Source organism: Hemicordylus capensis, chromosome 6, assembly GCF_027244095.1.
Source record: "Hemicordylus capensis ecotype Gifberg chromosome 6, rHemCap1.1.pri, whole genome shotgun sequence".
Classification (NCBI taxonomy): Eukaryota; Metazoa; Chordata; class Lepidosauria; order Squamata; family Cordylidae; genus Hemicordylus; species Hemicordylus capensis.
The window spans coordinates 22,321,375-22,339,464 of record NC_069662.1 but is presented as its reverse complement, the minus strand read 5'-3'; the positions used below and the strand labels follow the sequence as shown (position 1 = coordinate 22,339,464).

The window sequence follows — 18,090 nt, the reverse complement described above, 5'->3', positions numbered from 1 at the left end:
AAGAAAGAAGGGCAGGCAGTACCTGATAGAAATCCAGGGCAGGCAAGGGGTACCATTCACTGGGGATGATCACCACGCTGTTGCCACGAATCACAGCTGGAGCCAGCAGGCTGACAAACCCAAGCAGGGGCTGTTCATTGGGACAGGCAATTCCCACCACACCCAAGGGCTCCCGAAAGAGGAGGGAAGCACCATATAAAGATGTTTCCTGTCGCAGAGAGAAATAAAACAACAGGCATGTATTAGTGAAGCCCGGGGCTATATGGACTGGTAAAGTCCACCCTCAAACTTAGTCCCCACTTCCCCTCACAGAAATCCCCGACAGTCCTGCCTACTTCTCAAATTTCAACTCCCCTCCTAAATCAAGGCCCTTGAATCTGACTCAGTCCTGACATTCCACTGTCTACATTTTAATGCCCTGCTGGAGATGAAATCATAGGGTCAAACAAAGTTCTGACAGAACTTTAGTTAGATTTCCCAGCGAAGAAGCTTGTTCCAAAAAGAAGCAGTGCACCAGAAAGAGAGGGGAAGTAGCAGTATAGGTCAAAAAATGTGTGTAGCAGCATAGAATTCCAGCATGGTAGCCCAGTGGAGATCATCTGAGAGAGAAAAATAAGGGGAGAAATAAATAAAAACTACATTTTAGTTGGAGTCTCCTACAGAGTCCACCATGCCAAGGAGTGGACCTGGACGATGCTTTCCTGAAGCTAATTACAGATGTTCCAAGGAAACAAGAGTAAGTAGCAATGGAGAACTGCAGATGTACCCTGATATCTGTTGGGAGCCAAGCCACGCTACACATTAACTTTCCAACAAATTCCTGACATGCATTGCTGGCAAAGTCCTCCTTCAGAAAGCAGAGGAAAGAACAAAAGGATCTGCCATCCTCAGTTAAATTCTAACCAACAGGGAAAAGAGAACATGTTCTTCACTATGAGTCCCACCGCCCATTGAGATCATCCAAAGAGGTTTGTCCACAGCTGCCACCAACTCATCTGTTGGCTACACAGGGATGGGCCTTCTCTGTTGCTGCCCAAAGACACTGGAATGAACTCCCTGTTGAAATAAAAGCCTCCCCATCTCTGACATTTTTTTTAGAAGTTTCTAAAGATACATTTATTCACCCAAGCTTTTAAACTAGACTTGTGGTTTTAAATTGTTTTAAAGTTTTAATTTATATTTTAATTTAATTTGGTTTATGTTGTTGTAAAACACCCAGAGATGGAAGTTTGGGGTGGTGTACAAATGAAATAAATAAGTAAATAGGAACCATAGGAAGCTGCCATGTACTGAGTCAGAGCATTGGTCTATTTAGCTCAGTGTTGTCTTCAGACTGGCAGTGGCTTCTCCAAGGTTGCAGGCAGGAATCACTTTCATTCCTATCTTGGAGAAGCCAGGGAGGGAACTTGAAACCTTCTGCTCTTCTCGGAGCGGCTCCATCCCCTAATGGGAATATCTTACAGTGCTCCCACAAGTAGTCTCCCATTCAAATGCAAACCAGGGTGGCCCCTGCTTTGCTAATGGGACAAGTCATGCTTGCTATCACAAGACCAGCTCTCCTCTAATGAGAATGAAGTAATAGAAAGCTTGAGGGACAGCAATCTAGTAAGGTTGGAATTCCTGACCTTATGGAAAGTTAATATGAGTTAATAATAATCTTGGATTTCAAAGAAATCGTTTTAATAAGCTCAAAACAAATGCTAGGAAAGATCCCAAGATTTACAGGGAAATAAGTCAAGAGTGAGAATTCCTAAAGGAGTAACTAAAGTCAGAGTAACAAAACATTACGAATGGGGAGGGGAAAATAGGCTGGAAAAGTAAATCACAGCTGCACACAAAAACTTAAAATACTCAAAGGAGGATAGGTCATCAATGATAAAATAAGACGAGAAGCCCGGCCTTATAAGGACAGTGTCAGGAAAGCTAAAGCTTGGAATCAGCTGAGACTAGCAAGGGATGCTAGAACATTACAAAACAGAAGGGCTTTCCCTCAGTATGTTCAATATAAGAAGAGGAGGAACGAAACAATTAAGCCTGCTGCTCAGTAAGGGTGCTGAAAAGATAAGGAGCAACAAAAAGAAGGCAGAACTGGTCAACTCATAATGTGCCTCCATTTTTTTCTCAAAGGAGGACAATGCAGAATGAATGGTGTGTGTGTGTGTGTGTGTGTGTGTGTGTGTGTGTGTGTGTGTGTGTGTGAGAGAGAGAGAGAGAGAGAGAGAGAGAGAGAGAGAGAGAGAGAGAGAGAGAGAGAGAGAGAGAGAGAAGGATGCAATTCCAGATTGGTGAGGCACTGGTCAGGAATCTCTCTATCGTAAGTAAGCCCAAATCTTCAAAGGCTGGACAACGTTCATCTAAGGGTACTAAAAAGAACATGCTGCTGTCATCTCAGAACCTCTGCCTATTGTCTTTGATAAATTCTGGAGAATGGGTGAGATGCTGCAAAACTGGAGATGGATCAACACTGTCCCAGTCTTTAAAGAGGGGAAAGAGGAAGATAGGAGAGAAGGCCTCAAAGAGAGGAGAGCTGGTCTTGTGGTAGCAAGCATGACTGGTCCCATTAGCTAAGAAGGGTCCACCCTGGTTGTATTTGAATGGGACACTACATGGGTGAGCACTATAAGATATCAGCCCTCAGGGGATGGAACTGCTCTGGGAAGAGCAGAAGGTTCCAAGTTCCCTCCCTGGAGGCTTCTCCAAGATAGAGCTGAGAGAGATTCCTGCCTGCAACCTTGGAGAAGCCACTGCCAGTCTGTACAGACCAGGGATTCTCAGCGTTGGGTCCCCAGATGCTATTGGACTTCAACTCCCATAAGCCCCAGCCCCAGTGGCCTTTGGTTGGGGATTATGGGAGTTGAAATTTAATAACATCTGGGGACCCAGCGTTGAGAATCCCTGGTGTAGCAGCTTCCTACGAGATGCAGGAAACTACAGACCAGTCAGTCTAACCCACTGGAATAGCCAGGGAACGCAAGACCTGTGTTCAACACTACCCTGGTGTGAAGCCCCCACCCCACCCCCGTACATAACCCCCCGCCCCCGGTGGTGAGCCCGGGGGGAAGGGAGAGAGAGAGATCCAGATAGGCTGGAAGGATTTACTCTGGATCAATCCATGCTGGCTTCTATTAATGATTGCATTGTTTTCAAGATACCTATGGTTTAATTGCTTTACTATCTGCTCTACTACTGTATCTTTTCTAGTGTCAGACCAGGACAGAGCTATAATTGGGCTGGTGTGTCCAAAAAACACACAGAAATTTTGTTTGAATATTAGGAGATGTTTCTTAACAGTGAGAGCAGTTCAACAGCTATAGTTGCGTAGGAGTGGGTTTTCCTTTGCTGGGGGCCTCCAAGCAAAGCATGGGCAGGCAACTGTTGGGGATGCTCGAGCTCTGGATTCCCTGCAGCCAGAAGCGTGGACGAGATGCCCTAAAGGCCCCTCCAACTCAACAATCCTACGATTCTGTCTGGAATAGGGTGGAGCCACAGCAAGGCCACAATGGAGATCAAAACAGCCTGGGCTGTGCCACCCTCTTCCAGATGTGTAGCCAGCCCAAAAAATGGTACAGGCTGCCACCTGTGGGCCCTCATGTGGCAGCCTGTATACAACCCTGCTGGTTCTTACCTGCACGGCCCCACCATATTTATCACAGTATGCTGCCCAGTAGAAGAGCCTCTGGACACTGAGGTCCACTTCCCGCAGGGCCACCTTTCCCCCTGCACCAGTCAGGGCCTCCAGTCGTGATGCAACCTCAGTTCGACGGAGTTCCAGATTCTCAGCCAGGTAGTACAAGATCTGGGACCGGACGTGAGCCGTCTGCTTCGCCCACCTGATGAGACCACCTTGGTGTTAGATCAGAAAAAGGGCAGCAGACGACCCAAGAAGCCAGGATCCTGGTCCTGACACCTCCAGCGCACTTTTCTGAGAGCCCAGGAAACCTCCTCCACCCCGCTAGGAAGCGAAACAAGAGCCCTGCTGAATCAGATCAAGATTCCATTTAGTCCAGCATCCTGCTTCTCACAGTGGCCAATCAGATGCTTCCGTGAAGCCCACAAACAGGGCCCGAAGGCAACAGCGCTCCCCCTCTTCGCTCCTCAGCACATGGGGTTCAGCAGCACATTGCTGCTGGATCTGGCGATTCCACAGAGCTAACAAGACACATTTGACAGACCTATCCTCCTTGTTGCATCTCAACAGAGAACACTCAGTTAGCAGAGAACTACAGTCCCCAGAGGTGCACCTAGGTGATTTTGGAACCTGGACCTAAAGGCCTTTGGAGTGCCCACCTCCGCAAGTTAAGCACCATTTTTTAAACATGGCGGTTAAAAAAACCACACTACCCAGGACAGATTAAAGAGGATTTGGGGGCTCCCAGGGGGTGTGGAGGCCCTGGACTTCAGCCCTGAAGTCTAGAGATAAGAACACCTCTGACGGTCCCTACTGTTCACCACCAGCTGTGAGCCTTGCTCTCCTTCCAGAGAACACCAGCACTTTAGTGGATTAACACAGGCATACAGAAGCTTGCGAGGTTAAGAACATCCAATGACCTGCAGATGAATACTGGAATCGACGCCACTAAAAATAGGGCTGTGTGAGAGTGGCTATCAAGTGACAGGAAAACAATCTCGATGGCAGCTCTCGCACATTTACTAGTCAGTGCTTCATGTTGCAGTCACTGAGGGATGAAACATGCAAGTGGGAGCCTCTTCCTGCCCCCCCCCCCCAGTAAATACTGGGTGGGTCAAAGAAAAACAGAATAAACCTGATCCAAAAAGTAGCTGAGGTAATATAAAAGATCAGAAGTAACTGTAATATGATACTAAATTAACATGTATATACAAAAATAAAGTTTATACACACGTATTTTTTAATAATAAAAGTTAATAGTACTTTATAAAAATGGTTAAAAATTAACAGGGACTTTTTGTTAAAAGATTGTAATATATAATAAGTCCTCAGGCATATGCCGGTTGATTGATTAAAAAAAGTCTTCAGACATATGCTGATGGAATACTACAATTTTGTAATTACTGGTGCGCTCCTTGTGATTGCAGTCAGATGTGTTTCGACCTTCCATCTTCTTCAGTGACCTTTATCTTTCTTGCAGTATTCCCACGAGGACAATGCACCTCCACCCTCTATAAATAAAGTAGCCCAACTCTGTAAAAATTACTCGCATTCCCTATGTTGATGACGTTGTACAACACACACACACATGTGTGTGTGTAATCCAGTAGGCTTATGAGATCATCCAGCATTGAGAGAAAATTTGTCTGTCTCCCTCTATCAACTTTGCAACGCCTGAACCAATATGAACCAAATCAGGTACAGTTGTAGGGACACATCAACAGAGTAGTTTGTGATTCTGTCATCTACCCTGATCCAAGATGGCAGACGCGTAAAATTTTGAGGCACGAGTGGGCTAACTTGTGAACCGCCTAACCGATTTGAACCGAATTTGCTACAGCTGAATGGACACATAGGGATGCCCCAATGGTGTAGTTTGTGATGATGTCATCCACCCTGATCCAAGATGGCAGATGCATAAGCCTTTGAGGCACAAGTGCACTAATTTGAGGACTGTCTAACCAATTTGAACCAAATTTGGAACAGATGTAGTGAATGACACACAGGGACACCTCAATTGTGCAGTTTGTAATGATGGCGGACACATGGATATTTGAGGCACAATAGATCCAACTTGTGGACCTCAATTTGCACCAAATTTAGTCCAGATGTAGAGACTACATCTGATTAAGTGGTTGATTAGTTCTTACTGATCATCTAAGCGGCTGATTAGTTCTTACTAGAACAACTTGTTTCAAGGTCATCTTTCTTCTCTAGGATATTAAGCCCTTATTTTAAACATTAAAAAGTTAGAGAGCCACTAGTCCATGTATAATAAACGTATCCCTCAGAAATTTGAAATTCAAGCTTCTTGTAAAGGGTCTGTAGGGCAACGTGGCCAACCACATCTGTCTTCTTTTGTCTGCATTTTAAGGCCCTTTCAGTTGTTCCACTGGGTGAGTCCACATGATCCACCTGCAAATAAGCAGGAAGAAACCAACCGTGGCTGGGGAGTACTCCTGGTGCACATGTTCATCAGAACGCTCCCGCTGCTGTTTCCCGAATCCTCTACCTAACTTTTGCCCAACTTCCATAACCAAGCTTTGAAGTTGGGTAGAGAATGCCAGGCGAAGGAACCGAAGGGTAGGTGGGTTCAGAGGACACGCCTGCGCAGGCAGCACATGCTCCCCGAGAACCACAGCTCTTTCCTACTTGCGTGCTGACAGATCGTGCCAACCTGCTCACTGTTCTCCTCCCAAAGGAACAGAGAGAACCCTAGCCCTCAGTCTACCCTCCACCTGTTCAGATCTATTTTATTTAATGATTATTTTATTTAAAATATTTCTATCCCACCCCTCCAGTGCATTACTGCTCAGGGCAGCGTACAACATTAATAAAATGGATAGAATATGGAACAATTTAAAAAGTTTGTGTGTGTGTGTTTGTGTGTATTTTAAAGACCAGGCTACAACCCACAACTAAAATGACAATTCCAGCCCCCCCAAAAAAATTGAAATTAAAAGTTATCAATAAAAGCTAAACATTAAGAAACCTACCATATACTGTATAAGCAATGGACAAAATATTTAAAAGCCTAAGCTAGTGCCCCTATTCCACTCTCAAAGAAACCCGGAGTGCTGGTTCAGTCAGAATCCCCACCCCCTTTAAAGATGGTGCATGGCTTTCCATCCCAGGAGTTAGATTTCCCATCAAGAAGTGGGGGGATCACAGCTGTATCGACGACATTACAGTGCACTCAAATCCACTCCTCTCTGAAGAGTACAAGAATCCTTTCAACCTGAACCTCTTTTCCCTTTCCTCGCTTCAATCTTAAGTCATATTCTTCAGATGGCAGGGGATTCATAAAGACATCTAGGAAAGGGAACACCTATGCTCTCTGTTCAACATGTGCCTGTGGCTTCTCGGTATCCCATGGTGAGATGCATGATGTAAAACTGCATACAGCAGCTGTGAAGAACAAGACTAATGCAGAAAGTCAGAAGAGCTTAAGGTCCTCCCAAGCTCTGATGAGTACTTGCATCCAATCCACACAACCCAGTGACAGACAAGGCAGGACTATTTTTCCAGGGTTTGGTACTGCAACATAATTGGCCATTTGCTGTGAATGACGCTTTCAGTAAACTGGCAGGTAGAATGTTTCCAGACAGTGAAATACAGTAGCTAAGAAATATGCATGCAGATGCACAAAAGGCAGTCACCTGTGCAATGGAAAAGAGAGCATAAGTGCCATCCAAAAGCAATCATCAAGTTCTGGTGAATGAAAGAAATACTGCACCCACCCCAGCCCATCCTCCCAAGTCCAGATGGTAGTTCTGACAAGGATGACACATTCTTTCCAGTACTTGTCACCTTGAAGATTCAGAAGGCTTAGTTAGGACTCACTTTCTGGCTATGCCAGTGAGCCAGTGTGGTGTAGTGGTTAGAGTGCTGGGCTAGGACCAGGGAGACCTGAGTTCAAATCCCCATTCAGCCATGAGACTTGCTGGGTGACTCTGGGCCAGTCACTTCTCTCTCAGCCTAACCTACTTCACAGGGTTGTTGTGAGGAGAAACTTAAGTATGTAGTACACCACTCTAGGCTCCTTGGAGGAAGAGAGGGATATAAAATGTAAACAAAATAAAACACTAAAACAAAAAATATGCCTGCAACAAACCATGCAAATGCTGAAAACATTGTGGCAGCCATTGGAAAAAAATGTGTCTCTGATTCAGGACTCAGCCTAGATAACTGTGTTACTTTTGCCTCTGAAATAATTGGGAAGCACAATGGAGTTTATTTATTTATTTCTTACACTTGTATATCGCCCCAAACTTGCGTCTCTGGGCGGTTCTGAGGCTTCTACAGAAGAAGCAGAGTGATGGAAAGATTTATGGTGTTGGCTGTCCATGCCATGTAGCACATCTAGCAACAAAACATGGGTCAAAGGCTCTTTCATTTGACCCAGATGAATTTCACATCAATCGCTATTATCCTTTTTTTTAAAGCACCAAAATAAAAGAACTTTTCAGAGAAGACATTTCATTTTTGTGATGAAACAGAAAGGTCTTAAAACTTGCTTCTACACAATAGCTGAGCATGTCTTGCACACTGGAGAAGGTACTGAATATTTGGGATGGCCTCAAATACCACTTCGTATCTCACTATGGTGATGAAACGAGCCCGCTCCATGCAGAAAACAGGAGGAACCTGAGAAAGTAGACTAGCGAATATATTCAAGAGTCCAGTCTAAACTGTATGTTCTGTTTCTACATGCCAGTACACCTCACTTTGAGAACTTCAATGCATTGCTTCAATGTGAGGAACCAATGATCCACAGGTTACATCCTGCCATGATGCAACTATATATAGACCTTTTAGGATGATGCATTAAACCAGTGGTCACACTTGAGTACAAAGATGATGTATTGTCTCTTGATGCCACCACAAAAGACTTTCAGAGGTCAGACCAAGACTTGTTTATAGGTTCTGCTGCATCACAGCTGATCAAAAAGCAGGATCTTGATGGATCACCTAAAAACCACTAGATTTTGTGCGGAGGATAGGAGATTTTATCAGAACATGCTGCTGTATGGGGGCGGGGGGAATCATTTAATGACCCAGTACTGAAGGCAGCAGTTGTGCTTGATCCTATAGGGAGAGAAAACCTGAGGTCCTCACTGATAAGAGACTCTTCTGGAAGAATTCCCTAACGCATTGCCACAGAGCAGAGAAAATGCTATTTGTATGGAGTTCATGCAGTACCAGTGTTTCACAGAGAAACCTGCCATGGCTCCAGAGGAAGTCAGGATTGATCAGTTTTGGCATCATCTACGGTATTCGAAACACAAGATCCAGCTACTGGGCAACCACAGTTTCAAGCCTTCTCTCAATCTGCAAAGTATCTGTTACTCATTCCACACAGTAATGCTTCCTATGATTGCATTTTTAGCATGCTTAAGAAGAATACAACAGAGGTTCAAAGCTCTTTGGGGAAGTCAGGAGAAGTGTATGCAGAATACAGTAGGTATGAGAAACAGTCTCTGTGCAGTGATGACGTCTAAAAATCAATATTTTCTAGAAGTGCACCTGGACTGATCGGTTGCCAACCACATACCTAATCCAGAAAGTAATATCTGCTACATATAAAAACTTGCAGGCAAGTAAAGAAGCTCTTTCTTAAATTGGACTGCTCAGTGACAATCTCTGCTCAAGCCCCATTTAGATGCTACTCATTTGGATTTATTTTTGGTTTGGGCTTAATAAGATGACTATTCTTACAGTTACACACATTTCTTCGGCCCCAATCTTTAGAAGCTTTGTTGGACCTATATGAAGATTACCCCTTTAGAGCTAGAATCATAGAATTTCATCGTTTGGAAGGGAGCACAGAGATGATCAAGTCCAACCCCATGGGCAGTGCAGGAATCTACAAGCCTACTGCACCTGGTATTCTCAGATAGTCTCCCATCCAAATAATAATCAGGTCTGACCCTCCTTAGCTTCTGAGATCAGATGGTTGCTTTGGCTTGCTGCCATCTACTTGCTATGCCCAGAATGCCTGCCTGGCGGTGGGAGGGGGAATTAAAAAAAACCTGTCCCCATTTCTCCTGAAATGTTGGCAGGTACGAAAGGACACATTTAAAAATACTGACAAGAATCAACCAACGTGGATGAGGACACAATTCTGAAATGGTAATTTCTTTTGAAAATGAAAGACAGATAAACAAGTTTGTATACCCAGACCTCCGGTGCATGCAATGGGGTGTTGGGGGTGGGGGCAGAGAAGCACTGTCAAGAGTTTAAAGAAAACAGAAGGAAAGATAAGAAACTCTGCCTTGGAGAAATTCAAACTGAATGCCTTCAACAACATCCAATATCATCAGATCATCCAATACCACACAAGGGAAAGACATGTAAAGATCAGCTGAAGAGGAGGTATGATCTCATACTGAAAACACATAAAAAGTAAATACATCAGCACTATTAATCATTACCCAGAGTTAACAGAATACATCCAAGTGACAGGAGAATGCACAAAATATGCAACTGGTCTGGGGAAAGAAAACCTATAACTGCACAACATCCTGATTCCACACGACCCAGAAGCTATGTTTGCTCCCCCTGCACCCCCCAAAAAATATGTAGACCGCATTTAAAAAAAAATTGTTTTCCCAGCATTTCTTCTCCTAATCACCAGTAAGGTCTTGTTAATTTCCTCATGGCCTTAAAAGGAAAAGCAGCTAAATAATTTTTTTTAAGGTGGTGAACATGATAAGCAGATACCATATTCACTCCCAATAGAAAGGGACTCTAAATTTAAGATGATGGCTTAAAAAGAGGTTAAATACAAGTTATATCTGTATTTACGCAAAAGAAAGAGGACTCAAAGTCAAACACCACTACTCCCATATTTAACAGGGGCGGGCGGGGACTCCTCTTAGATTCGGATATATATAGTAAAGGGTCGGAATCCAGACAGCCACATTTTGGGGGCATGACTGCTGGGTTTCTGGGTGGACGTTTTTCTTGGGAATAATAAAACAGCAGACCATACCCTTGATGCTAGATTACATTCTGCTTTTGGAAGTCCCCTCAGATTTCAGAGAGGCGAATGTCTGAGAAACTGGTCGAAAGCCATCTTGGGTGTGGAGAAATAGCTGGAGCCGTTCCTTGGAGCCTAGCCATTACCTTCTTCAAAAAATGAAGGTGGATTCATTTTGCTGCAGATCAGATGGCTGAGTTAGTAGAAGTGAGTTTGCAAAATAAAACGGTAAGAATTCAAAACAAAAACCAGCATGATAGACACACTGACTATACAAGCCCTATGATACACATGCAGTAACGGAGGCACTCCCTTCTGCAGATATGGGAGCAAGAGGGGCCCCTCCATTCAGGCCAGAGCAGTTCCTTGCTTGGGACAGTGATGGTTTCAAAGCTTATGCTCTGCTCTTACGCCAAGAGCCGCCAAACTAGATTCAAAGATAGCCTGAGGAATGTTTTTGTGACTCATCTCTGAACACAAATTCAAAGCCTGTTTCTTGATTTTGTTGCAGTTACAAAAAGATATTGTATACATCTGAATCAGAGACTAGGTTTCCCCCCAAGTTTTTTGATATCAGAAATCAGGAGGTAGTCTTAAATTCAGAGTCCTGTTCCTTTTGAGCAAATGCAGGTATAACTTATCTTTAACCTTTGCTTTTTAAGGGGGTCATCTTAAATTCAGAGTCATCTTCGATTCAGGTGAATACAGTATGTTAGACCTCAGCACATCCCTGAGGAGCATGCTAGCGGATCCAGCAAGTAACCACTGCCATTCTGGATGGCCGAATGCTTCATACTGTTTAGGATACTGCGGCCAGGATCCAGGGACTCCTGTGTGCGAGAGGAAAGCAAAGCACTCTCCTCTCGCAAAGCGCTTGTGGGCGCATATGGAGCAGAGTTGCCAATTCTCCCTACCACACTGCAGGCTGCTCCAGCGTGTTTCCCCCTGCTTGACTCTCAGAGGTGCATTTCTGGTGTGTGTGTGTATGTATATATAAAGGAAGTGGGGGCAGAACCGTTTTGTTGTGGAAACAACTCTTTGGAGCAAAACCTGCATAGTGTAGGACAGCCCACAGCTGGAGCATAGCAAAGTTGCTGGCAGCCCTGGGACAGGCTGCTTCAAAGAGCGCTATTTCACACTGGCCATGCCCCTTCCCCAGTGTGATGGTGGCTGGCGCTGGGTACAAATGTGTGGTGGCTCCCCGTCTCCACTAGCCAGCAAAGAAAATGCTCTGCCACTGGTGGGGGATGGACTCCGCGGAAGCCAGGTGAGTGGCAGAGCTGATCCGCCGCCGCAGGGAGGGCGGAGCAGTGCACTGCTGCTTGGAGTAATTTGCAGCTGCAGCAGGAGCACAGGTAAGCACCTATTAATTTGTGCTTACAGGTGTTGCTTGATGCCCCCACCGCCCACACCAGCTGCTCCTGGATATGGGGCTATGGGAAGTCTGACCACATAAAGAGAGCAAAGTCCGTTTGTGATCAAAGTGGAATCGGTCCAAAATGTCCCTGCCAAGGGGCAAACAGTACTGTAGATAAGGCACAGGAGAAGTCAGGGGAAAGAAAAATGGAATCTGGAAGGAGATATGGCAGGTAGGGGTGTGCAAGCTGGCTCGATTTGAACCGTGGTTCGAATCGAACTGGCCTGGTTCAGGAGGTCCAAGTTCAAACCAGACCAGCCCCGGTTCTAAGAACCAGTTCACGGGTCTTGATGGGCAGCAGTTGGGTATGTGTCCGTATAAGTGTTCTACACAAATATGTGTATTGTCTGTGAACTAAACCCAACTGCTACAATGGAAGCACAGGATTATTTTTTAAAAATAAAATAAAATGAGCCTCCATGTTCTGAGGCAACATATCTCAGATAACCAGTTGCTAGGGGAGAACAGGCAGGCAGTTTATTGCCTTCAGACCCTATTTATGGGTTTCGTGAAGGCATCTGATTGGCCACTGCCGAAAACAGGACGTTGAACTAGATGAACCTTTGGTCTGATCCAGCATGGCTCTTCTTAGAGTGCAAGTGTTTTATCTCTACAGCAAGACACCTCAGCCACCTTGTGTGACTCTACTGTCCCCTCGCATTGAAACAGTAGGTCTTACCAACGCTTCCCCTCCTCCTCTGCCCCCAACTCACCCTGGAGCAGCCTTGTGAGCTGCTTCCACAGCATTGCGGATATCTTTGATGCTTCCGTCTGCCACATAAGCCATGATTTTGCCAGAGTGGTCAAGGACTGCTCGGGAACTCATGGAGTCCGGCCTCTTCTGGGCACCTCCATAGTATAGCTTGTAGGTTCGGTCCACGCTACCACCACACAAAGGAAAAGAAGAAAGTGTATTCTCCACAAACCATAATTCAGAGTTGCATGTGAACTGACTCTGCGAGTACATACCGCTGTTCTGAATGTTGGTTTTCAAAATTAACAGCAGAACAGGTACCCACACTCCTCAATCTACCTTGCAAGGAATTATGATGAATGAGAATACAACTAATATTCATATATCACCTCCAACAAACTCTTGCAAAGAGGTTCAGAAAGAACAGAGAAAAAGAAAAGAGAAAAAGAGGGGAAAAAGAAAAGAGAAAAAGAGGGGAAAAAGAAAAGAGAAAAAGAGGGGGGGAAAGAAAAGAGAAAAAGAGGGGGGGAAAGAAAAGAGAAAAAGAAAAAAAAGAAAAGAAAAAAAGGAAGCTCCTTGTTCCCAAAGGGCTCACAATATAAAAAAGAAACACAAGACACCAGCAACAGCCACTGGAAGGATGCTGTGCTGGAGATGGATCGGGCCAGTTGCTCTTCCCCACTAAATAAAGAGAATCGCCACTTTTAAAAGGTGCCTCTTTGCTCAGTTAGCAGGGAGGAAAAACTGAGCATTAGAACTCTGAAGTACTGTGAGCATAGCTTCACAAAAGCAGATTTCCCCCCACTGGTCATAAAAAGCAAGTGAACAGTACAGCAAATTTATGAAGAATACCCCCTTACAGAAGACCGCCATGCTTGGAGTGAGGAGGTGGTCAGGCACAACTATCAACGTATTCAAGCACATTCTTACCTTGGGACGTTTCCTTCTGGGTCAGATGTTATGGAATGTGCAACTCTGTTCTCGCCAAGAACTGGAGGGAGCTCAACGCCCTGTGAGGTAGCAAAGGTTTTGTAGTTCACATCCATGGCACTGAGATGCGGCCGGCTGTCCCAGTTTGGTCTCACGTACTCATAAAGGCCCTGTGAGAGCAGAGTGGTGGTGAGGGGGGAGTTCTGAGTCAGACATAAGAACCAGCCCTGCTGGATCAGGCTCAAGCCCCATCTAGTCCCACATCCTGTTTCACACCATGGCCCACCAGATGCCTCTGAGAAGCCTACAGGCAGCGGGTGGGGGCTTGCCCCCTCTCTTGCCATTGCTTCCCTGCAACTGGCATTTAGCAGCATCTTGCCTCTGAGGCTGGAGTTGGCCTGTAGTCACCAGACTAGTAGCCACTGATAGACCTGTCCTGCATGACTTTGTCTACGCCCACTTTAAAGCCATTCAAGCTAGTGGCCATCACCACATCGTGTGGCAGAAAATTCGATAAGTTAATTATGCACTGTGTCAAGAAGTACTTCCTTTTGTTGGTCCTAAATTTCCCGACTTTCTGTTTCATGGGATGACCCCTGATTCTAGTGCTGTGAGAGAGGGAAGAAAATTACTCTCTGTCCACTCTCTACTCAACGCATAATTCATGTCTCCCCGTGGTTGCCTATTTTTCCAAACTTTTCCAAGCCAACCAGAGAACAATTTGTTATGAGGCGGCTAACAAATAAAGTTTATTATTATTAATTATTAATGGTTATTATTAAAGAGCCCCAGGTGCTGTAGGGGCTCTTTAGCATACCCATGGATCTGCTCAATTTCGCAGCCCACCCAGCTAACCAGGATCAGACTACTACAAGCCTCTATAGGTACACAACAAACTACTGTATACCAAGTCATAAAAATGGTCCATCCAATGCAGCACTGTTGTCTACTCTGACTGGTAGCAATTCTCCAAGGTTTCAGGCAAGAGTCCTTCCCCACCCTACCTGGAAATGCCACAGATTCAACCTGCAATATTCCGCATACAAAGCAGATATTCCACCACGGAGTTCCATCCCCATCCCGTAACCCTGCATTAAACCTGTTCCTTACTAACTTCTTTGCCTCCATCCCGACCGTAGCCACTTTCCTTGCATCCTCCAAAAGCAGATGCGGCATCCAACATGTTGTGCCCATTGATCCAAACAGTCCCAACCTGTAAACTGAGAAGAGCGGTGCAGAGAGAAGAGAGGCAGCGTGTTGGATATGAAAAAGTGGTGGTGTCACTCAAGTGCTTGGACATCTTGGGTCTTTGCAGCACCGAGAACCCCATGGGACAACCTGCCTTTGAAAGATCTGTATTAAGAGTTATTCGACGCCTCGTAAGGAGGTTGAAGGGAGAGACATTTTGCCTTGCGGAACATTGTACTGCAAGGGTCTGTGACCTTCTGAGGGGCTCCAGTTCAGGGGGCCATTTTGGAAGGCGTCCCTATTCAGCCCGTTTATACTGTTCCTTCCAGTGGCTATTGCTGGTGTTACCCCTGCTAACTGAACCTTTTTAAAGAGGTGATTCTCTTTATTTAGCTGGGGGAGAGCAACTGGCCCTATCTATCAGATGCACAGCATCCCTCCAGTGGCTGTTGCTGGTGTCTACATCTTAGGTTTCTTTTTATAGACTGCAAGCTCTCTGGGGCATGGAGACGTTTTATTTTATTTTATTTATCTCTATGTAAATCACTTTGGGAACTTTTGTTGAAAAGCGATATATAAATATCTGCCGTCTTCGCTGTTATCTTGTCGCCTTTTGTGTGGAGTTTGTTGTCTTCATCTTCTCACCCACTTTGCTTAAAGTTCCAAGAACCGTTTTTTGTTGAAAAGTGATATATAAATATTAGTGATTACAGTAATACCTCTTTTATTATGCCCCTGCTCACTAAGCAAAGAGGCACCTTTTAAAGTGGTGATCCTCTTTTATTTAGCAGGGGGAGAACAATGGTCCTCATCCAGTCCTAGCACAGTGTCCCTCTAGTGGTGGCTGCTCGTGTCTACCTTATGTCTCTTTATAGACTGTGAGGCCCTTTGGGATAGGAAAGCATCTTATTTTTCTGTGTAAACCCCTTGGCGAACAACAGATGGCCCTTGTTACCCGTGGTCCCAGCACCCGTAGTTTCACGTATCCGTGGATGGGTCTTCTTTACCCACGGTACAAAAACAGGCTAAAATCCACCTATTCACAGTTGCCGAGTGGTCGGAAATGACACAGAAATGGCTTCAGTGTCACTGTTGCCCACCATTTTAAGGCTTTTTCTGTTAGCTTATTTTTGGGCAAATATTTGCCAATTTTTTTGGCTGATTTGGGGGCATTTCCGGAGCCCTCATAGGAACATAGGAAACTGCCATATACTGAGTCAGACCACTGGTCTATCTAGCTCAGTATTGTCTTCACAGACTGGCAGCGGCTTCTCCAAGGTTGCAGGCAGGAATCTCTCTCAGCCCTATCTTGGAGAAGCCAGGGAGGGAACTTGAAACCTTCTGCTCTTCCCAGAGCAGCTTCATCCCCTGAGGGGAATATCTTGCAGTGCTCACACGTCAAGTCTCCCATTCATATGGAACCAGGGCAGACCCTGCTTAGCTATGGGGACAAGTCATGCTTGCTACCACAAGACCAGCTCTCCTCTCCTCAAAAATCTTGTCCTATCTTGGAGAAGCCAGGAAGGGAACTTGAAACCTTCTGCTCTTTCCAGAGCGGCTCCATCCCCTAAGAGGAATATCTTGCAGTGCTCACACATCAAGTCTCCCATTCATATGCAACCAGGGCAGACCCTGCTTAGCTATAGGGACAAGTCATGCTTGCTACCACAAGACCAGCTGTTGTGCTGGTCTTGTGGAAGTGTTTATTTCTACTCTTCTTTCTCCCCTCTTCCCACTCTGGCTTTTTTGGGGTGTGTGTGTTAGGAATCTAACCCCTAAATTCCCATAGGGGTAAGGTTCATTTATTCGTGGTTTCCGAACTTGCGATTATAGGCAAGAACAGAACCCACGCCAATAACGAGGGCCACCTGTATCGTTAAAAGCAATACATAAATATCCATAGTGGTGTTGGTGGTCGTAACTGCCCCATATGCTCCATTTCACTGCGCATGCGCAGGGTCTGAACTTTGCCTACAACAGTATGAGCTGGTAATGAGGTGGCAGAATGGGCTGTACCACTTCAGAGTGAAGGTGCAGAGTCACATGCATGAATGTTCTGTTGCATTAAAAAAAAGGGAGTGGAGACAAACTAGTGCCTTTCTCCCCTATTGCGTTAACTTCCCTACACTTTTTTAAAAAAAAGTTGACAGGAGGGAGCTTTCAAAAATGGCAAGCCACCCCCACCTGAAGGGGCATAGTCCGCGCTTCTATCTCATTCTCCTGCACATGTAGATCAGGTCTGAGAGCGCGTCTCAGGGGGGATTTGTTAACTTCCACATGAATATGACTCCACTGCAATGTCTAGCTGGTAGCTAGAAGTGAAATAGTTTGGCCTTTACCTGGCACGAAGTTCCTGCACTACTGGGGCAAAAAAGGTGTTACTTTGACCGGGGGTGGTGGTGGGGACACTAGGAATAGACACAGTGGATTGCAATATACCAGATTATAGATCCTTACAAAAGAAAGGCATACTGGAATGAAAGTCTACCTGCGAGCAACTTCCAGAGCCAGAGGAAGGGTCTCTGTCCACACGCTGGCAACTAATCCATAGGGGGTGCTATTCCCCAATGCCACGGCCTCTTTGGCTGTCCGGAAAGTCAAAGATACCAGAACAGGCCCAAAGATCTGAAACAAAATGCATTAAATACATTTTGAATAGCGCAAAATAAACACATTTTGATATCCCCCTTAGGTGATGGGGCTGCTCTGGGAAGGGCACCTTCATGCTTGCATGCAGAGGGTTCCAAGTCCCCTCCCTGGCATCTCCAAGACAGGGCTGAGAGTTGGTAGAAGGCAGCTTCCTGTGTGCCTATGTCTTCGGTTACCAGCATATTCCAAACTTGGAATCTAGCAGGGAAGTGGTATTCTGAGAACTGAAGCTCTCATTTTAAAAAAGAACCACCCAGGCAAGTTTCAGTGCCTTTAAAGGAGCAGCAAACTAGTGGTTATCTATATCTATCTATCCATCCATCTATATATTTAAGGCGTACCCGTCGCTAATCCCATGCGTGGCAGCTCTCGTGAGATTTCGTGGGCAAGGGGAGGGGGAGAGCAAGGCGAGCGGCCAGTGAGAGAAAGCGGCAGCCAGGCTGGCTGCCGGGTGGTAAGAGGAAGCCGCAGCCAGGCCGGCCGGCCGCAGAGAACGACTGAAGCAATGGTGGGGAGAGATAGGGAGAACTAGGGGCACAGATGCTCTGTGCCAGGCCAGCTAATTTAATGTATTGCTATTTTTCCATAATATTTTTACTTTG

The 18,090-nt window shown here is 45.5% G+C and overlaps 1 protein-coding gene across 1 annotated transcript in view; it reads right to left on the bottom strand.

The window, feature by feature from the left end:
• Window positions 1-18,090, bottom strand: part of ALDH16A1 (aldehyde dehydrogenase 16 family member A1) — a 66,594-nt gene that overhangs the window by 25,524 nt on the left and 22,980 nt on the right. The window contains exons 12-17 of the mRNA XM_053262554.1: window positions 17,328-17,464; window positions 14,766-14,871; window positions 13,652-13,821; window positions 12,741-12,908; window positions 3,626-3,830; window positions 23-208 (exon numbers count right to left, since the gene is read on the bottom strand). Of these exons, the coding sequence (XP_053118529.1) occupies window positions 23-208; window positions 3,626-3,830; window positions 12,741-12,908; window positions 13,652-13,821; window positions 14,766-14,871; window positions 17,328-17,464 (972 nt within the window). The remainder of the gene's footprint in view (window positions 1-22; window positions 209-3,625; window positions 3,831-12,740; window positions 12,909-13,651; window positions 13,822-14,765; window positions 14,872-17,327; window positions 17,465-18,090) is intronic.